General features: G+C 59.9%; 1 protein-coding gene across 2 annotated transcripts; it reads right to left on the bottom strand.

Moving 5' to 3' along the window:
- Positions 1–145: 145 nt before the first annotated feature.
- Positions 146–16,194, bottom strand: DEF8 (differentially expressed in FDCP 8 homolog). Of its 2 annotated transcripts, none has more exons than XM_084644989.1 (12): positions 16,106–16,194; positions 12,563–12,688; positions 11,516–11,613; positions 11,156–11,305; positions 10,692–10,833; positions 10,087–10,251; positions 9,166–9,293; positions 8,457–8,570; positions 7,998–8,078; positions 6,915–7,055; positions 6,227–6,336; positions 146–5,515 (listed from the first exon to the last, which is right to left on the bottom strand). In XM_084644989.1, exons 2-12 carry the CDS (start codon positions 12,675–12,677, stop codon positions 5,413–5,415), a joined length of 1,347 nt encoding a protein of 448 aa, XP_084501115.1. In that variant the 5' UTR covers positions 12,678–12,688; positions 16,106–16,194; the 3' UTR covers positions 146–5,412. The 2 variants fall into 2 exon arrangements, with proteins under 2 accessions (XP_084501115.1, XP_084501116.1); XM_084644990.1 differs by lacking the exon at positions 16,106–16,194 and adding an exon at positions 14,283–14,856.
- Positions 16,195–17,997: the final 1,803 nt, after the last annotated feature.

Here is a 17,997-nt window from a genome sequence, read left to right as displayed (position 1 = left end):
CATTAGCAACTGGACTTTCCTCCCCAGGCTTCAGTGCAACCAGTTGAGTAATGACAGACCCAGCAGCAGCATGTAACCTCAGTGACCCGTTTGGCCTGATCCCCACCGCCCCATCCTTCAACAAATGAGCAACGACAACGCTCCATTAAAATGATCAAATACAGCGGTTTATTGAATCAATATCATTGTACGTTAGATTCCTGTGCTACTATCCCCCATTCCTCCCCCTTCCTACAGTCACCAAGATGTGGAGTAACCACAGGGAAACTTTCCAGGGGGTTTTGTTTTTGTCATTCACTGTTTCCACTTTTGGATGGCGGAGACATCACTGCTGCAAAGGTCCTGGTTCTGTCCTCCCTTGCTGTGCAGGTTACAGGGCATCTGTGTCAACTAACCAGGTTTGTTCTCATTAAGAAGTGACCCCTTGGCAGGAGGGCAGGCATGGCAAGGAATCAGACTGCAGGATAAAAGGGTATGTTCACAATGTAGCTGGAAACATGCCTCCCATACTCGATATACAGACACACACTAGCTCTGCTTGAGCTTCCGGCTAAAGATAGTAGTGTGGCATGGCCTAGCCCAGGGGTCGGCAACCTTTGACACCTGGCCCATCAGGGTAAAGCCACTGGCAGGCCAGGCCGGTTTATCTGGAGTGTTCCCAGGCATGGAGCCCCGCAGCTCCCACTGGCCGCGGTTCGTCATTCCTGGCCGATGAGCGCTGTGGGAAGCAGTGGCTGGCACGTCCCTTGGCCCGCGCCACTTCCCCCAGGAACGGCGAACCGCGGCCAGTGGGAGCTGCGGGGCTCCGTGCCTGCAGACGCTCCAGATAAACAAACTGGCCCACCAGCGGCTTTACCCTGACGGGCCAGGTGCCAAAGGTTGCCAACCCCTGGCCTACCCCATGAGCTCAGAGCTGCAAGGAGGGCAGATGGGCTTGTACTCATGTGGCTAGCCCATGCCACAACATTCACACTGCTATTTTTAGCCTGGTAACTCAAGCAGAACTAGCTGTATCTGTCTACCCGGCCTAGGAGGTACACTCCCAGCTGCCATGCAGACATAGCCTCTTCCCCTATCTTTACCCTTCCAGGTACAGGCAGGATCATGCCATCTGTTCTGTCTGTGGTACCTTTCACATTGGTGGTTTATGCTAGTTGAAGCACCCCCGAAGTTACAGACTCCGAGGGTCTGGTAACAATGCATGAACACAGATTTGTCTGGGGCTCAGGTGCAACACAGTAGCTGCTGCATTCACTCTTTCCAAGGTGCATTTAATAAAGACCATGGAGCAGCTGGCCTAGGGACTGAGACCATCTCTTGTCACAGGTGCAACAGCGCTGGGTCTAATAACCTGACTGCCAGAAGTTTATACAAGATACCATGGAAGAACAGGTGGGAATTGCACCCTTCCCCCCGGACTGCCCATCCTGCCACCGGCTAGCACGTGGTCACACCTGTGGCATATGCTGCTTGTCTGGCTTCTGCAAGCACGTGGAACAGCAGGTTCAGCAGGTGCTCTTCCATGCCTCCCTCATTTAAACCTAGGCTCTGGTGACTAGGCAGGAGTAGAAAACAGGCTCGCGCTGCTATTCCTGCCCTCTGAACTGGGGGAGGGGGCCAGGAGAACACTTTCTTCTTCAGACTTTGTCATTGCAAGATTAGGAACTAAATTTAAAAAAACCCAACCACCTCACCCCAGCTTCACAACCATCCTCCCCGCTGCCTGCCTGGAGCCTCCTGCCTGCCTGGAGCCTGCCATCTCACTCTCTCACCCACACAGGCAAACAAAGTGTTTCTAGAAACCAAGAAAAAGATCCACCTGTAAGTCAGGGACTTACAGGATAAACAAGGATTCTGTAGCAAGGTTTGTTATTTCTACTCAAATAGAACCAACGTACAGGAATTAAAGTGCTCACACTAGTGTTCAAGCAGTGCACACCCTCCCTGGCAGAATCGCCATTAAACAGAAACCCAGTAAGAGAAGACTGAGGCAGCAGCTCACTCTTCGAAGAGTGTCCCAGACATGTAGTGGTTTATTTTAACGAAGAGACAAGGGCCAGCTTTCTCCGGAGAGGTAGAACTGCTGTCGCAGACCCTTTCTCCAAACGCTCGCCTCTGGTCAGAACCCAGGACAGGGACATTTCAGCCTAGCAGGTGAACGTTAAAAACACCTGAAAAGGGAGTTAAGAGTTTAAGGGCTTGGGCCATGACAACTACACCAGACCCTGAGTATCCAACATCCGCACTGAAAAGGGGAACCAGCAGCATCGCACCCAGAGGCTGAGTCCATGCTAGTGTGAAGTGGGAGGGTTTCAACGTGTAACAGCCCTAGGGGCGGGATGCAGTCAGGGGGTAGGAAAAGTTTCATTTGAGGAGAACTATTGAGAAAGAAATGAAATGAGCATGTGAAAACAGAGTGTGGGGGTTAACAGAAGCCTAGTAATAAACCCAGTGTTTGCTAATAGCTAATAGCAAACACTATAATCCAAGCAGAGGAAGAGGTCAGAGGCACTATGGAAACTGGCAATAATGGCCCTCCACGCACTACACTGGCTAAGGGGGGAAGGGTGCTACCTTTGGCCCATCTCGGTTCCCAGAGGGGTCTGACTGCTCACACCCCGTTCAGCAGAGGTGGTGTTTCCATTCCAATCCCCTTTGATCAGACTCCAGCTCTAGGCAAGAGTTCAGGACCTCTGCTAGCTTCAGCTGCCCTTGGCACTGGGACTAGAAGAAAGTCCCTTATCCCAAGGGAGTGGAAATGGCCCAGCACGTGAAAAGTGTCCTCTGGGAAATCAGGCAAGCGGGTTACAAAGAGGTAATGTGTGTTTCACTTACTATCCAGGGCGTTTCATACACAGCCCCTCCCCCAGGGGTGCGAGAGCCCCACGCAGACCAGCTGAGCACAGCACCAGCTGGGGTGGCGGGAGCAGAACCGACAAGAGGAAAAGCAATTAGAACAAAGCCTGCTAGTTCCCACTTCCCCCAGGGATGGAGGGGCTCGGCCCTGCCCGCTAGTTCCCACTTCCCCCAGGGATGGAGGGGCTCGGCCCTGCCCGCTAGTTCCCACTTCCCCCAGGGATGGAGGGGCTCGGCCCTGCCCGCTAGTTCCCACTTCCCCCAGGGATGGAGGGGCTCGGCCCTGCCCAGAGCCTGCAGCCCTGCTCCCCCTGTTGTAGAAAAAGGAAGACTAAAGGGATCAGTGCTCATCCCTGAGCTGTCACTCAGGAGCTCCGTCGGACTGTCACTGCCCAAAGCCTGCGACCCCCCTTGCCGGGCCCAGCAGCCGCGAGTCCTTGGTTCTGCTTGTTGAAAACACCCACTACTGAAACCCCAAACGGCTGCCCTGTAGTGGGGAGGTGTGACTGCGGCTTGGGGAGACAGACCCCAGCCGGCTCCTAACCCCCCGCAATCTATCCCAGTAACAGCAGCAACAAGACAGATAAGGCAAGAGGCAGGATGGAGGGAGGGGGGGAGGCCATGGTGCCTTTCACCCAAACACCCTGCGTAAAGCAGCAGCAGCAGCCCCCCCTCCGTGCATTGTTTAATTCCAGGGCGTACCACTCAAAAGGGGCCCCAGGGGACGGGGCTGGCTTAGAGTTCAATGCTCAAGGTGCCCATCCCATGTACTTTTTTTATTTAAAGGGATGACTCTGAACATCTCCTGCCTTTCCTGGCCCTGGCAAGGGAGAGCGGCAGCCGCACTGCGGGAGACGGGGGCTGGCAGCCGGTTCAGTTACAGCTGCGTGTAAGGGCCAGGTCTGGATCCCTCTGTCTGCCATTGGCCCTGCAGCTCAAGCAAGGTGGTGGGGGAGGCCGGTGCCATTCTTCACTCCTGCAGCAGTCAGTGGTATGGAGCCAGCAGGGTGTCTCCAGTACCACGCGGAGTGCAAGCCCTACGCTCTCAGCGCCGAGGAAAGATGCTGATCCTGCTCTGGGCACTGCCGGGCTGGGCACAGAAATAAATACAAGACTAAAGCAACTAGACTCCAACCTGAAGCCTTGGCCTCTGAACAGCACAAGAGGGTCTTGGGAAAGGCTAGGTAATGAGTAGCTCTACATCAGCTCCACACTCATCTCTGCGAGTCTCTCTCTCTGAGAGGTGCCACCCACATTTGTGTGGAGCTGGAGGGAGCCAGCGCCAGATGCTGGCAGGCTTTGAGCAAGAAGCAACAAGCTCCAGCCCGCAGGCCATAGCATTCGCGTCCTCTCTCAGCAGAGGGTATAGACTCCAGGGGAGCCAGCGAGATCAGCCTAGCAAGGCTGAGAACCGAGCGCAAACTATTCCACCAGCACGCACCGGTTCCCCCCAGCCTCTGTGCCTCACTTCGGCCCTGCAGAGCCTGTGGACAGGAGAGAGACATGCCAGCTTGATGGCCCAGCTGGGGCTGAGTAACGCCGGTGAGGACAGGGCCATGATATGGACACTTGTCCCCAAGGGACCAGCCTGAGCCTCACATCCTTGCACACAGGCCCCTCGCCAGCTGGGCCACGGCCAGACACCCAGAGGGGATGCTTCCTGGGCCCACACCTGAAGCTAAACCAACGTGGCCCTTTAGACGTGAATGCACCACCCTGAGAGCTCCGAGCAGCTGGCAGAGGGAGCGCTGCGGTGCCAGTGGAGGCTGGCACGCCGAACCATGCCAGGCGGCTTGCTGGGGCGCACAGGCAGGGTTGGACATGGGCTTCTCCAAAGGAGGGGTTAGAGCCGTGATCAGCGTGGGAGGAGAACTGGCTGCTGCACACAGCAGCTCTTCCCTACCACAGCCACCTCCCTCCTCTCCGCCCTCGGCCCAGGCCAGCAAGCATCTGCAGCAGGGAATGCAACACTCAGCACAGGCCAGGGGCAAATCACCAGCAAGTAGCGGCGCCCTGGAAAGCCCCTGCTCCAGGCTGATCTCTTTCAGGGAGGGTGCACAAGTCCCCCTTTGTTAGTGTGTCGGGGACACCAGGCCCCCCCTTTCACCAGGGATTTGTACTCGGTCACCCCTGGTAACACCTGCCGCATGCCAGGGCATGTGCCCTGCTTCATTGCACAGCTGTAGACAGAGCAGCTAGAGGCAGGGCGGCTAGCAGCCCTGCAGATCCCAGCGCTTGCTGTGGGACAGCGAGAGGCCTGCCACCCCATTGCACACAGCCCCAGCCCGTTGTCAGAGCCGGATTCAGAACCTGCGGAGCTGCCTCCTGGCACCAATTCCCAGCAACAGGCAGCGTGCTGGGCTGGTCCCGGAGTCCCAGGGCAAAGCACCCGCTCGGGCCTGTGCAACACCTTGTTCCCTGCCCGGGTCCACCCCCAGTGGCAGCTAGTTCAGATCTCGCAGCTACAGGGAGCCCCAGCACTGCAGCTGCGCCCCTCGAACGCCCAGTTCTCGCCAATGTTCTTTGGTGCCAAGGTCTGGGGGGCGCTGGGGGACCCTAGGCCTGCTCCTCTGCACTGGGACCTCGGAAGAGCGACTGCTTCCTCAGGCTGAGCCGGGCACACCTGGGACACGTGGTCGAATTGTCATAGTAGCAATCCCTGGAAGCGAGGAGGAGGAAGGTTACCCCCATCAGCCCTGCCGTCAGGAGCGTGGGGCTGGGGCTCAGGCAAGCTCTGCAGCCCTCACTGGGCCCTTCTGCTGGCAAAGAGCTGCATGGCCCCCAGAATTCACAGCCAGTGCCCCCCCAGCTCTGGGAGCCACCCATGGTGCCCTTGCAGAGAGCCTCCTCACCAGGGAGACGTGGGTGCTGTGTCCAGGCTAGTGGCCAGCACCAGGGGTGTGGCTGCAGCAGCACCTGAGCCAGCAGGTAGGAGAGGGCAGCATGTCAGGGAGCAAGCCAGCTCCTCCAGCCAGCCCAGCCCCATCCTCCCCCAGCCCAGCACTGGAGAGGTCCCAGGTCCCACGCTCTGGGCCTGCTCCACCCCGCTGCACGCGAACAGACTGGCCAGCCACAGTCACCGCTGCGCTGAATACACATGCAGCATCCCAGGCACTGTCCAGCAGCTTCACCTCCCCAGGGGCCAGGGCCAGGGCATGCCAGGGGCAGGGGCAGCCCAGGGCTGGTTCCTTGCAATGCCACCTGAGGGCACCGTGGGGTCTGCCTCTGCACCCGGCTCATTTCGCAGCCCTGCATATCTTGGGGCTCCCCCAGCACAGAGATCTCCCTGCTCTCCCTGACTGGGCCCCATGCTCCCAGCCAGGGCTGGCACAGGACGCCACAGGGCAGCCCCAGGCTCCTCCCCACCCACCTGTGGAAGACAGCAGAGCAGTCCGTGCACACCGATGTGTGGCTGTCAAACGGGAAGAGCACGTCCCCTTCTTTGCAGAGCTCACACACAAAGCCCTTCGCCTGGCACCGCTGGAGACAAGAGTGAAGATCACTGAGTCTGGTGCTGTGCATGGGCCCTTCCCCCCTCGGCTGCGATCCAAACCCTCCCCCCCCACCCACATACACCATGGAGCTGCTGGCTCCAGCAGATTGCACACTGGGGTGTCAGAGTCCTGGGGTCCAAGTGCTTCCAGGCCCTGCTCCCCCAGTCCTGTCTGCCCCATTCCCACCTCCGTGACCTGGGAGGGGCTCAACAAATACAGCAGGACAGCGACAACGGTGCCTTCATGTCCCACCCTGAGCCTCTCCACAGCCAGCCCCGACTCAAAAAGGAGGAATTCCTCCCACTATACGCCTGCTTGCTACCAGCTTTGTCATCCTAGGGTTGCTACTGGGGGAGAGCGGGGCCTGTGCACCCCCCCCCACCTCCCTTGTCTGCTATGGGAGGGGTTTAAACACTGAAGCATTTGTCTAGCAATGAAGATGCAGAAATTAGAGTCTTTGCAAACATCCAGGGACGACAGGCTGGAGCGGGAGTTTCCGGCCCCTCAGACAGCATCTGCCCCTCAGTGCTGATCCCCAGGGGACAGGTCAGCCCCCAGCCCCACCTCGCAGTCCAGCTTGATGTGCTTGGCGAACAGGGTGTGGATCTCCGCTAAGGAGCAGCTGAGGCGCCCAGCCTGGATGTCGACCAGGTCCTGCAGCGAGTACATCTCGTCGTTCTCCACAAAGTGTTGCCGGTCCTGCAGCTGCAAGGGAAGAACTGTCAGATGATGACACTCCCAGGCCGCCTGCCTGCCCCCACCCAGCCTTCCCTGCCCCCACTCGCCAAGGGGCCTTCCCCAGCCGGGGCTCAGACTGGGAGCAGAGTCTAGCTAAGCCCTGGCCAAGAGCTCTCTGGTTTACTCTGTGGCTGGTCCAACATCACGTACTCGGGTTCAATGTGCCCTTCCTCTCTAGCCCAGGGCTCGTCCCCATCAACCCAATGAGTCTTCCAGGGCTTGGGGCAGGCAGGTGCAGGATTTGAAGTTCCACAGAGGACACAGGGCGATTGGGATACAGGCCACCCAGATCATCGCCTGGGCTAGCGACGGCCATTGGACCCAGTCCCCTCCTCCTCAGCTGGGCTCGCCACAGCCACCAGCGTGGCCTGAACACCTCCCTCATCCTCCCCCGGCACGTGGCTCCTGTCCCGTAGAGAGTCCACTTAACCCGCTGCTGTGCACAGCCTCGGGGGCGTCACAGATCCCCACATGGGAGCACGACAGCAAGGTGTGTCTCAGCAGCTGCCCATCTCCGCAGTAGCCAGCGGTTTGGGGCTGGGAGAATCCTGTCCATGGATTCTGGGCTTGGCCCGTGTGACGCTGACCCCACAGCGCCTCTACCCTCAGGAGAGGACAAGGCGGAGGTGATCCCAGACAGGGACAGGCCAGCGGATCTCTCACCCCCAGCAAGTGGGCAGTGCCATGCCCCCCAGCTGCCCATCCAGTGTGACTTTCTCGGCTGGAGCTGCCCAGGCATGGCCCGTCACCGGACACCAGCTGGGCACAGGTGGAAGGTTTGTACCCTGCCGGGGAGTGGCACAAACAGCTTCATGCTCCCAGCGATTCAGCTCCCTCCCCATCCCAGCAAACTCGCTCACACACACGGTCCCCGCACAGCAGCTCCTCCCCACGCAGACACCCCCACACCTGGAGCAGCAGACGAGCCTCCATGGCCTCTTTGCAGGTGATGAAGTAGGGCTTCATGAGCAGGATATCCTGGCGCAGTTTCTGCGGGGAGAGGGGGCAGGCGGGTTTCAGGAAATAGGGCCCGCCCAGCTAGCCCAGCACCCTGCCTGACAGCGACCGGACACCTCCCAGGAAAGCGTAAGGGCCCTGCAGTAGCAGGTGTGGGATAATCTGCCTCCTGGCCCCAGTGTCTAGGGGTGAGAAATCGGGTGAGCCTGTACAATTCTGTACAAACACACAGCGAAGGGGGCACGCCTGGGAACTGCTCCCAACCCAGCCCAGAGCTGGAAGCCCCATCAAACTCCCGCACACTGGGGGAAGAACACGCTCACAAGTCAGGTCTCGTGATGGGACCCCAGCCCTTAGAACCAGGGGCATGAGCCCCAAGCAGAGCCCAGCCAAGTGGACACAGGCACTTACCCGGATCTCCACCAGCTCCTCCACATAGTTAAAGAGAAGGGGGTTGATTTCCCGCAGCTTGAGCACCGGCCGCGACACCATCAGGGCAAGGTAACGCATGCTGCAGCGGGAAACCTGGGCCCAGAGAATGCAGAGCCCTGTTATGAACCAGGGGCAGGAGGCAGCATCGCCCTGTGCCAGGGTCCCCCAGCTTACTAATCGTCCATCGCCCCACTGAGACAGGTGTAAATAGTAGCACATGGTTCGGGGAGACGGCCCTGCAGGCCCATGTGATTAGCACAGAGGCGGTTAGGGGAGCTGCGGGGCACGGCCCCTCCATGCTGACCAGCTGTTCTGGTAAGTAAAGGACGTGTCTGAGGGCCTGGGAGGGGAAGGGCCCTGCTATGCAGACACATCGGAGAAAGCCAGCCCGACTCCTGTGCTGTACACTGACTCCATCTCTCGCAGGTCACCAGGGAACCATCTCCCAGGGCTGTTCCTGTCTTTAAATAAGCCCCTGGGCTCACATCACATGCCACCAGGTGCAGACAGGAACTAGCTTTGGTCTCCAGCAGCCAGGGCTGGAGTGGATGCCGCTGCCCAAAGGTGGAAGGCTCCGTGTCCCAACCCCCAGCCTATGCCCTGGCTCGGCTCAGGGTAGCTGAGCCTCAGTGTCCCCTAGCGTCACCTCCCATCCCACGCCCCCCACCCACGGGGCCGCCCCGCTCACCTTGCGGGGTTCGAAGTCCCAGTTGTGGATGACACGGGCGGGGATGATGGCCAGATCATTCCAGTGGCAGTTACCGCAGTAGTACAGGCCAGTGTAGTCACACTGCCTGGCCTCGCTGGGCACGCCCCCTGCATGGGACATGGGCCGTCAGCCCCAGGGCCCCAGCCCTGCCAGGTCCCCCGCCCCAACCCTTCCCAGACTCAGCAGGGTCTCTGCTCTCACCCGCCAGGGCAGGGCCTGCGGGTGGCTTCCCTGCTGCTCCGCTGAGCCCTGAGGCTGCAGACCCTCCCAACACCTCAAGCATGCGCCGAGCCCTGCGCTCGGGGAGGCTGAGTGAGTGTCACCGGTCCTGTTCTGCATTTGGGAAACTGAGGCTCGGAGAGGGGAACTGACTCACCCATGAGCATATGGTGAGTCAGGGCAGAGCCGGGACCAGACACCACGTGTCCCGATGCCAAGGCCTCTGCCCCTGTTGATGCCTCCTCCTCGTATCTCTGCTGTCATCTCCTCCCACTGCCCCCTTCACTCCATATACCCAGAGCAACCTCCTGACTGGTTCCAGCCATGCCCCTGCAGAACCCCCACCCCAGAGCGCCAGGGATGCCGAGAGTGGGCTGAGCACAGGCCTGGGAGCCAGGAACTCCTGAGATCTCATCCCAACCGAGCACCGCCCCCTCTGTGGCTCCAGCTGTGTGCTCCAGCCTGCCCACACACCAGCCAGGGCGACCACACTGACGTGCTGGCTGTGTGTGCCCAGGCCACAGGGATCGCCCCACTCCCGCTAACAGAGCTCTCCTTCAGGATGAGCAGGAGGGTCCCTGGGACGTGGGTTCTGGTGCATGCAGGCTGGTAACTGTGAGGGTTAACGGCTATTCCCGGGCACTTAGCCCCAGCGTCCCCTCCCGTGCGGGTGGCACTTACGGAGGGAGATGGGCGCCCGGCACTCCGCACAGCGGTAATCCTGGCTGTCCAGGCCTGTCTCGGGGCAGATGCTCAGCTCGTACTCAGCCTGGTGGCTGACCTTGGACCTCACGCAGGGCTTGGTGATAAGGTTCAGGCACTTGCTGTGACAGCGATAGTAACAGCCTGGGGAGGACACGGCACAGAGACCCAGGAGTCACCCGCCTGGCCCAGCCTCCCCGCTGCTTCAGCCTGACCCGGCTGGGGAGCACCCAGGCCCCTTGCCAACACTCGCACAACACTCGGAACTGGCCCAGCCCTGCAGGAGACAGGCGGGGAACGGCTCAGAGCAGAGGGGGTGGCAGCAGAGAAGCAACTGGGGCATTTAGGCCATCAGGGGTCTGCACTCCTGTCTGCGGCAGAGCCCAGGTGACCGGAGAGCCACCCACCCAGCACACCCCATTCCAGGGGTTCTGCTGCCTCCCACCTGCCCTTCAGCCCAGCGTGAGAGGCAAACTTTGGCTGAGCTCCAGAGGATCAGCCCTGCCGGGAAGGAGAATGAGCCTTCATCCTGCCCCAGGGCTGGGGAGCAGGGAGGCACTGCCCTGGCAGGGCTGGCTGCTCACCTGTGCAGGTGTACCAGGTCTGAATCAGGCCCCAGATGATGGTGTTGCACTTGTCACACGTCTGCTTGACACTCTTACTCTTCTCCTTGTAGAAGCGATGTTCCAGGAGCACCCGGATGTTGGGCTCGTCTTCGCTGGGGTCCTGCAGCACAGACAGACAGACGGCCAGAGCAGGGCTGAGCCTGGGAGACATTCGCCTCCTTTGCACTGAGAGCCAGGCCATCGCGTCCTGCAGGCGCCACTGCCAACATAGGGCCTTGCTCTCAGAATCCTGCTCAGCCCTACCTGGGCCCTGGTTGGCAAGTCAGCAGGGAGGCCAAGGTGCCTGGGACAGAGCAGGGGATCCTGCCCTTTGCTATCTGGGTGGGCTGCTCTGAGCCCACACAGCCGAGGCCTCAGCCAGCAAAGCCACTAGCCGGCCGCAGGCCGCAGCCCCCACCCCGTCCCCAGCCCCCGGGCCACACCTTCAGCTCCTGGAGTTTCAGGCGCAGGTGGATGAGCCTGACCACAGCGTCTTTCTGCCTCTCCGAGTGCTCAGGGAGCTCCAGGATCACCTGCTTGCACTCCTCGATCGCCTGCCGCAGCTGCTGGATGTCTGAGGCCAGGAACAAGCCCTGCAGGCAAGAGACGGGCAATGCCGGTGAGCAGCGCTGCCCCTGCTGGGCCCAGGCATGGTGCCCTTCCCCACCCCGGGCACAGAGACTTCCCAGGCTGCCCCTGCTGGGCCAATCAACGCCTCATCACACACCTGCCAGCCCCAGCCTTCACCCAGCCGCCCCTGGGAGACTCCTGCGCCCCCCCCCCACCCCGCCGCAGTCACTCACCACAGGGCGGGAGAAGTGGTCCTCCGCCAGCCCCAGGTCCATCACGCGCTCTGAGCACTGGAACATGGGGTCCCCGTGGGACAGCCCCAGCAGCGAGTCTGCAACAAGCAGAGACATATGGAGAGGGAAGGGAGACATCTGCCTGGGGAGAGCAGGGAGACAACCCTGACCACCACCACGAGATGGTCCCAGCCCAGCTACAAGGCAAGCGCCAGGCTCGCCCCCCGAAGAACATGGGCACCGGTGCCCAGGAATCCCCACAGCACTGAATGGCAAGGGGAACCGGGCATGGGGGCGGCTCTGGGCATCAGGTTCAAGGAGCAGCAGCATTTAGCGGCCCCTCCCAGGTGCACACCCCAAATCCTGGGGACACAGGAGGTGTGTCACTCGAGGGCTGCCCCTGCACAGACCTTCCCAACTGAACCCTTGAGAGCGGGGCACGGGCGGGTTCAGAGACACCCGCTCACCTCTCCCCCACACAGCCCCCACCCTGGGAGTCTCCGCTCCCACACTCAGCCCCCAGAATGCTGAGAAAGTGCTCTCCCGCCTCACTTTGCAGCTTCCCTACACCCCTGCCCCAAAGAGAACGACCGGCTGCGGCATGCGCGAGACCTGCCAATGCTCAGAACCTCACAGCTTCCATGCACAAGTCACCTAGCCATGCAGCCAGCAGGTGGACGAGCCGGGTTAGAACCAGGAGCCTTGGCTGCCTTTCTGGGAGTCTGCCTGGTGTGGAGAGTCCACCCGGCCCACAACCCCCTTATGCTGGGAGAATCTAGTGTCCTCTCCCCGCTCCTCCAGGCTGTGGGGAAAGCCTCCCAGATAATGGCACTTAGGTCTCTGGCAGCCCAGGGACTGGGCAGGAGATTGGCTTGCAGGGACCTGGTGGGGGAGGACTGGGGTTAGAGGGGGCCCCCACCTCTTTGGTTGCGGCTCTCAGAGCTCCCTGGGCCAGCGCCAGCCCCTGGTCACTGCATGCTCCCCAGCAGCGGGTAGACATGCACACCCCTCCCCACCTCAGCCTGGCGGAGGGAACCCCACACTAACCTCGACAAGAAAGGTCGTCCCCAGCCTCCTGGTCATGCTGGCCTTGCCCCGGCTGCTTGTTGAAGGGGTTGAGGTGGGCCTGTCGGAACCGGACCAGCTTCTCATCACATTCCATAGCAGGCCAACCTGCCGGACCACGCAGAGGTGAAGGGAGCAGCGTGCACCAGAGTCCGCGCCGGGGCACGTCACCTGCCCCAGGTGCTCACCCGTCTCTGCCTGTGGCACCAGAGCAGGGGAACAGGCTAGATCTGGCAATACCTGATCCTTCCCTCCCACGGCCCAGCCCAGGCAGCTTCCACTTAAAACTGAAGTTGACGGATCATTTTTCCCAGCCACTTCCGAGCAGTATCACCCCACGCCGCTCACACGCTCCGCGCGGGGTTTCTGCTCCACCGCAGAGGAGGTAGAAAAACCGGTCTCTCCACCTGCCTATGTCGCCAGACCCGCTTCCAACCAAGTCAGCCAGACACCTGAGAGCCCGGCACGTGGCACCCCATCATTGCAGCACGCTCCCCAGCTCTGGCCACCTGGAGTTATTACCACCAATGGCACTCCACAAACGTGTTCTGACGGTGCTTCGAGGTCCCAGCAGAGCTCAGGGCCACGCTGTGCTAGACACCTACTGAGATACCCCTAGCAAGGGCCCCTGCCCTGAGGAGCAGACAGATGTGTTCACCCCCTCCTACAGACAGGGAACTGAGGCACAGAGACATGAAGTGACTGGGCCAGGGTTCAACAGGCCAAGAATTGAACCTGAGGCCCAGCCCAGTGCTCTACCCACAAGGCCAGCCTTCCTCTGGTGGCCAGGGCTACACTCCAAAGATTGATGTAGCTGGGTCGACCTCTCGGGGGAAAAAAATCCACCCCACTGCGCAACAAAGCTAAGCCAAGCTAGCCTCCGGCATGGAGAGTGCTGGGTTGACAGAAGAATTCTTTCATCGACTGAGCTCCTGCCTCTCGGGGAGGTGGATTGACCCTGCTGACAGGTGAACCCCTCCACTCCTGGAGCGAGCATTTCGCCTGTAGACAAGCCCTTAGTCACACAGAAAAACTCCACATTTTTGAAGAGAAGCGTCCTTGAGCATCTTCTCCTCGGGCACGCAGTGGCTTCTGGTGTTCTGGGAGGGTCTTAACCTAGCAACACAATTACAATCAGACACAGCTGGGGAGTGTCATTAACATCTCAGCGTCTTGCACAGACAGAATGTGCAATCTCTCTCCTCACCACTGCCACCACCTAGGTGTGTGAGAAATCCAGAGCGCTCCTCATGCAAGGTGCTGCACAGACGCCACGGGAAAGGCACCCACCACCCCGGGGCATGCAGAGCACACCAGTAATGTAAACACACACCAGTGGGGCTCAGCCCCACATTCCATCACTACTCTTGGTGCCCCCCAGCCCAGCGCTGGCCTTTGCATACAATCAGTGTCTACCGGCTAACACATGTGAAGATTACCAGCTGGCTCATCCGCAGAATTGACCTCACGTCAGCTAACCCGAGCTACACGCAGGCTCTTTATGGCTAGCGAAGGCAAGGCCGCATGCAGGGACGGGCCAAGCTGACTCTGAGCGGCACGCCTCGTTCAGTACCAGCTCCTTCCCAGCCCCCTGCTTTACACACCGCTGTGCCTCAGTCTGGTAGGGAGTGATTGGTACAGATAGAATCACACGGGTAAAACCCCTCCTGTGGGCTCAGTTCTACTAGTGTAAAGTGCTTACCGGGATAGCTCGTCCCATACGGGAAGGGGAATAAGCTGTAACAGTATAAACAGACCAGCGGCCGTCCCGATTAACTAAACTGACATTGTTATGAGCGGTACAATTTTGGGGTTTGCGTTTGTCCTCGTGTCCAGAAACAGAAGGATGCATGTTCCTGCCAGGGATTTTTTTCTTTCAAGAGGTTTATCCAGCGTCATTGTGGATGTTTCCATACTGGTCTGTATTGAGCCGAGCTCACTGCTGGCACCACGATCCTAATAATGGTCTTTATCGAGTGAACAGTCTGACCATTCGACAGCAATTCTAGAGTCATCAGTTTTACTTCCTAGTTCTCATGAATTAGCCTGATATCCAAAAGGGAAGTTTAAATGCAGGAGAACTGCTTTCCATGAAGTTATGTTGAAACAGCTGCTAAATTTCCAGAAACCATTTCTTATCCCATTTAATAAAGAGACACTGTCAGGATCAGTCTGGCCTCCAATTTTAATGCTGTAAACAAACAGAGACAGCCACACACAAACTTTTCCCAAACCCACGACGCACACAGAAACACGTCTCTTTTCAGAACTCCACAGGGAGCAGTTATTTTTCTAAACCATTCCCCTGGCATCTGACACCCAAACAATTCAGCACCCCGAGGGGGACAGTTTCATTGTGCAATGCCAGAGATGAGCACAGAAGAAGCAGAACCTTCTAAGAACCTTGTCCTTGCTAAGGACAAGGACACATTATTTGTCCACTTCCACTTCCAAAAATCCAAACTTCATTAGCAGTGGGAGAAGGACCTTGGTTTACAACAGGTGTGTTTTTAAGCTGCCATCACACCCTAGTAAATAGGCAGCTCTGTTCCAATGAACGCACCAGCTAGATTTTGGCCCCAAATAAAGCATTTTAGGCCCTTCAATAGATGGCTCTCGAAAAACATCAACAGTGGAGCCTAAAGCTAATTGTCACTCAAGGCCTGGTTGGTAGCCAGAGTGGGATTTCAACGCTGGGCTGGGCTCTTTACTCACAGTGAACGTAGCTGGGTTTTGACAGTTTCCTGTGTGGGATTTTTAAAAGGATCGCTGTGACAAAACTGGCGCTGTGGTGCAATCCACACCCCCAAATAAAACCACGGCCGAGTTGCTGCCCCTCCCCGCACCTGCCCCCCCAGCGCCCATAGCCAGGGCGTGCTGATAAACACGCACAGTGTCTACATGGGGCTTCACAGCACAAGAACAACAACGCTCTACAGCCTGCCGCGAGAAAGGGCATTTTATAGGTGGGAGACCAGAGGGGAAAGGGACCCGCCAGGTGTCACCCGACCAAAGCTAGGGCTACGCTGCAGATTTCTGCAGTGGCCTAGAAACAGTGCAGAACCTGGTGCCCAAGGACCGGGGTGCCGGGCACCGCGGAACCCCCGGGACCCAGAACGCCCAGCCTGGGGCCCCGCCGCCTTTCCTCTGGGAAGGGGGCACAGGGCAGCACCCCACATTCCCTGCTGCCTCTGGTCTGGCGGGCAGGCGCGTGAGAGGGTGTCTGGGGCCCTCTGCGGAACCCCCCCAAGTGATGGGCGGCAGGAGGAACCCTCGAGGTCAGGGGGGGCTGAGCCCCAGGCCAGAGCCACGCGCGCCTCTCCCCCTCCCCACGGAGGAAAGTGACAAGTGGGTCCCCCGCGGGCCCCAAAACCCCCGCCCCCCGCGGGACAGCAGCGACCGGCCCCGGCCGCCCCAGAAGCCCCCACGGTTGGGGGGGCTGCAGCGCTGGGGGGGGGGCGAACTCCCCCCCCCCGGCCGGGCCAGACCCTCCCCAAGCCGCTGCCGGCCCGGCCCGGCCCTCACCTGCTCATGGCCCGCCCGACCCGCCGGGTCCGCAGCGCAGCCCCGCCGCCCCTGCTACATTGTAGCGAGCTCGGGCCGGGGGGCGCAGGCGCAGGCGGCGGCGGAGGGGCCGCTGCTGCCCCCGCTGGCCGGGCGGACCGCGCGCCCCAGCCCCAGCCCCGAGCCCCCAGGGCTGGGCTCAGTGGGGCTGGAACCCTGCCTCGGGTGGAAACCGCTCCGAGCCGGGGGGCAGCCCCACGGTCCAGCCTGACCCCATAGGCGCAGCCCCACAGCTGCGGGAGGGCCAGGCCCCATCGCCCCTTGCAAGGGAAACGAGGTACCCGGGGCTCCCGGCCTCGCTGTGCACCTGCCCAGCGCCCCGGGGCACCAGGCGAGCCGCCCCCGAGTCCAGCCCCTCCGGCCTCGCCTGCGCCCTGGCAGCCGGCCCGCCCCGAGAGCCCCTCCGTGGCCCAGCAGCCTCGGGCCCTGAGTCCCCTGGCAGAGCCGGTAGCAGCCGGCAGAGCCGCTCTCTGAGCTCTCACCCTCCAGCCTGGCGAGGGGTCGGGCCCAGGGCGGGTGGGGCACGGGCTTTGCGGCTGCAGTCCGAAGACGCCATCAAACCGCAGAGGGTCCATTCCTAGCCTAGCCCAGGGGCTGCTCTGGAGACCTGCAGCCTGGGCATCAGGAGCTAGGGCTGGAGAGCAGAGCAGCTGGACGTGCCAGGTGCTGAGCACTGGACAATCTACCCCACAGCTCCTTCCTCCGCCCCCCTTCTCTTCCTCCGCGCCGGCAACTCTCCTCCAGTCTGTACCAGCGCTCGGGTATCCCGAGTGCCGCTTTCTAGCGCTCTCCCCAGTTCCCCTTTGGGGGATTCTTTCCTTTCTGACTTGCCTTTTCCCTTCTGTGTTCTCCCTCCCTCCTTTCCCCATCAATAGCTCCCTCCACTGCTCCTCCCTCCCTCTAGCCCTTTCAGGACCAGGCCTGCTCCTCAGCCACACCAGCGGGACAGTGTGTTCAGAGGGGGAGAGTGGCTGTGACCTTCCAAATCCAGGTCGCTAGGCTGGGCTGGGCTGGGCTGGGCTGGGCTCTTCCCAGTTCATCCTGCTCACTGCTCATTTGTTTGGGGATATTTAAGGCTCCATAAATTCATGGATCTAACTGGGCTGCACTCAGACAAAACACCTGCAGCTGCAGTTAGCTGGCTCATGTATTGCAGTGCTGCCCTCTACTGATTATTATCAGAACTGCTCAACTGTGGGCCATAGGCCAGATGTGTTAACAGCACATGAAGATTCCCCTTTAGTGCAAATAGCGTAGGGTTGTGCTTTGGAGGAATAAAGCTCTGAACTCCGGCCCCACTGCTGCCATGATGTCCAGAGATCCCATAGAGAGCAGCCTTGCAACAAAGGAGAAGCCTGTGGATTTGTAGTAGTAACCCAGGCAATCCCACTCCTCGGCTCCCTTCCAGGCATGGACATGTCTCCTTTGGTCCTGTTCGCCCTGGCCCATGCACACAGACACAACAGGCTTGGCTCCTCCTTCACCCCATGCCAGTTCCTGGCCAGGCTTCAACTGGCAAAGTGGGCTCCTGGAGGCTTGAAGGCATAGAGATTTCTGAAGAAGAAGAGGCCACTCGGCCAGACAAGCTTTAGGCTTCTCTTCATCCAGTCTCCCCACTCAGCCCCCATCTCTCCAGGGGAGCCAGATGACAGGAATCAGAGGCTAATGGTTAAGACCCAGAACTAGGAGATTTGGGTTCTCTCCAACACTCTGCCACTGACTCACTGGGCAGCCTTGGGAAAATCCCAGCTCCAGCGGTAAAGCAGGGCGGCAATACTGCATGAGGGAGCATTGTGGGCTTGACTTCAGGTCTGTAAAATGCTTTGAGGTCAACACTGAAGCAGCACTAGAGA

Source organism: Lepidochelys olivacea (assembly GCF_965140295.1).
Source record: "Lepidochelys olivacea isolate rLepOli2 genome assembly, chromosome: 12".
NCBI lineage: Eukaryota > Metazoa > Chordata > Testudines > Cheloniidae > Lepidochelys > Lepidochelys olivacea.
Note: the sequence above shows the minus strand (reverse complement) of the source record. Positions and strands in the feature narration are given on the sequence as shown.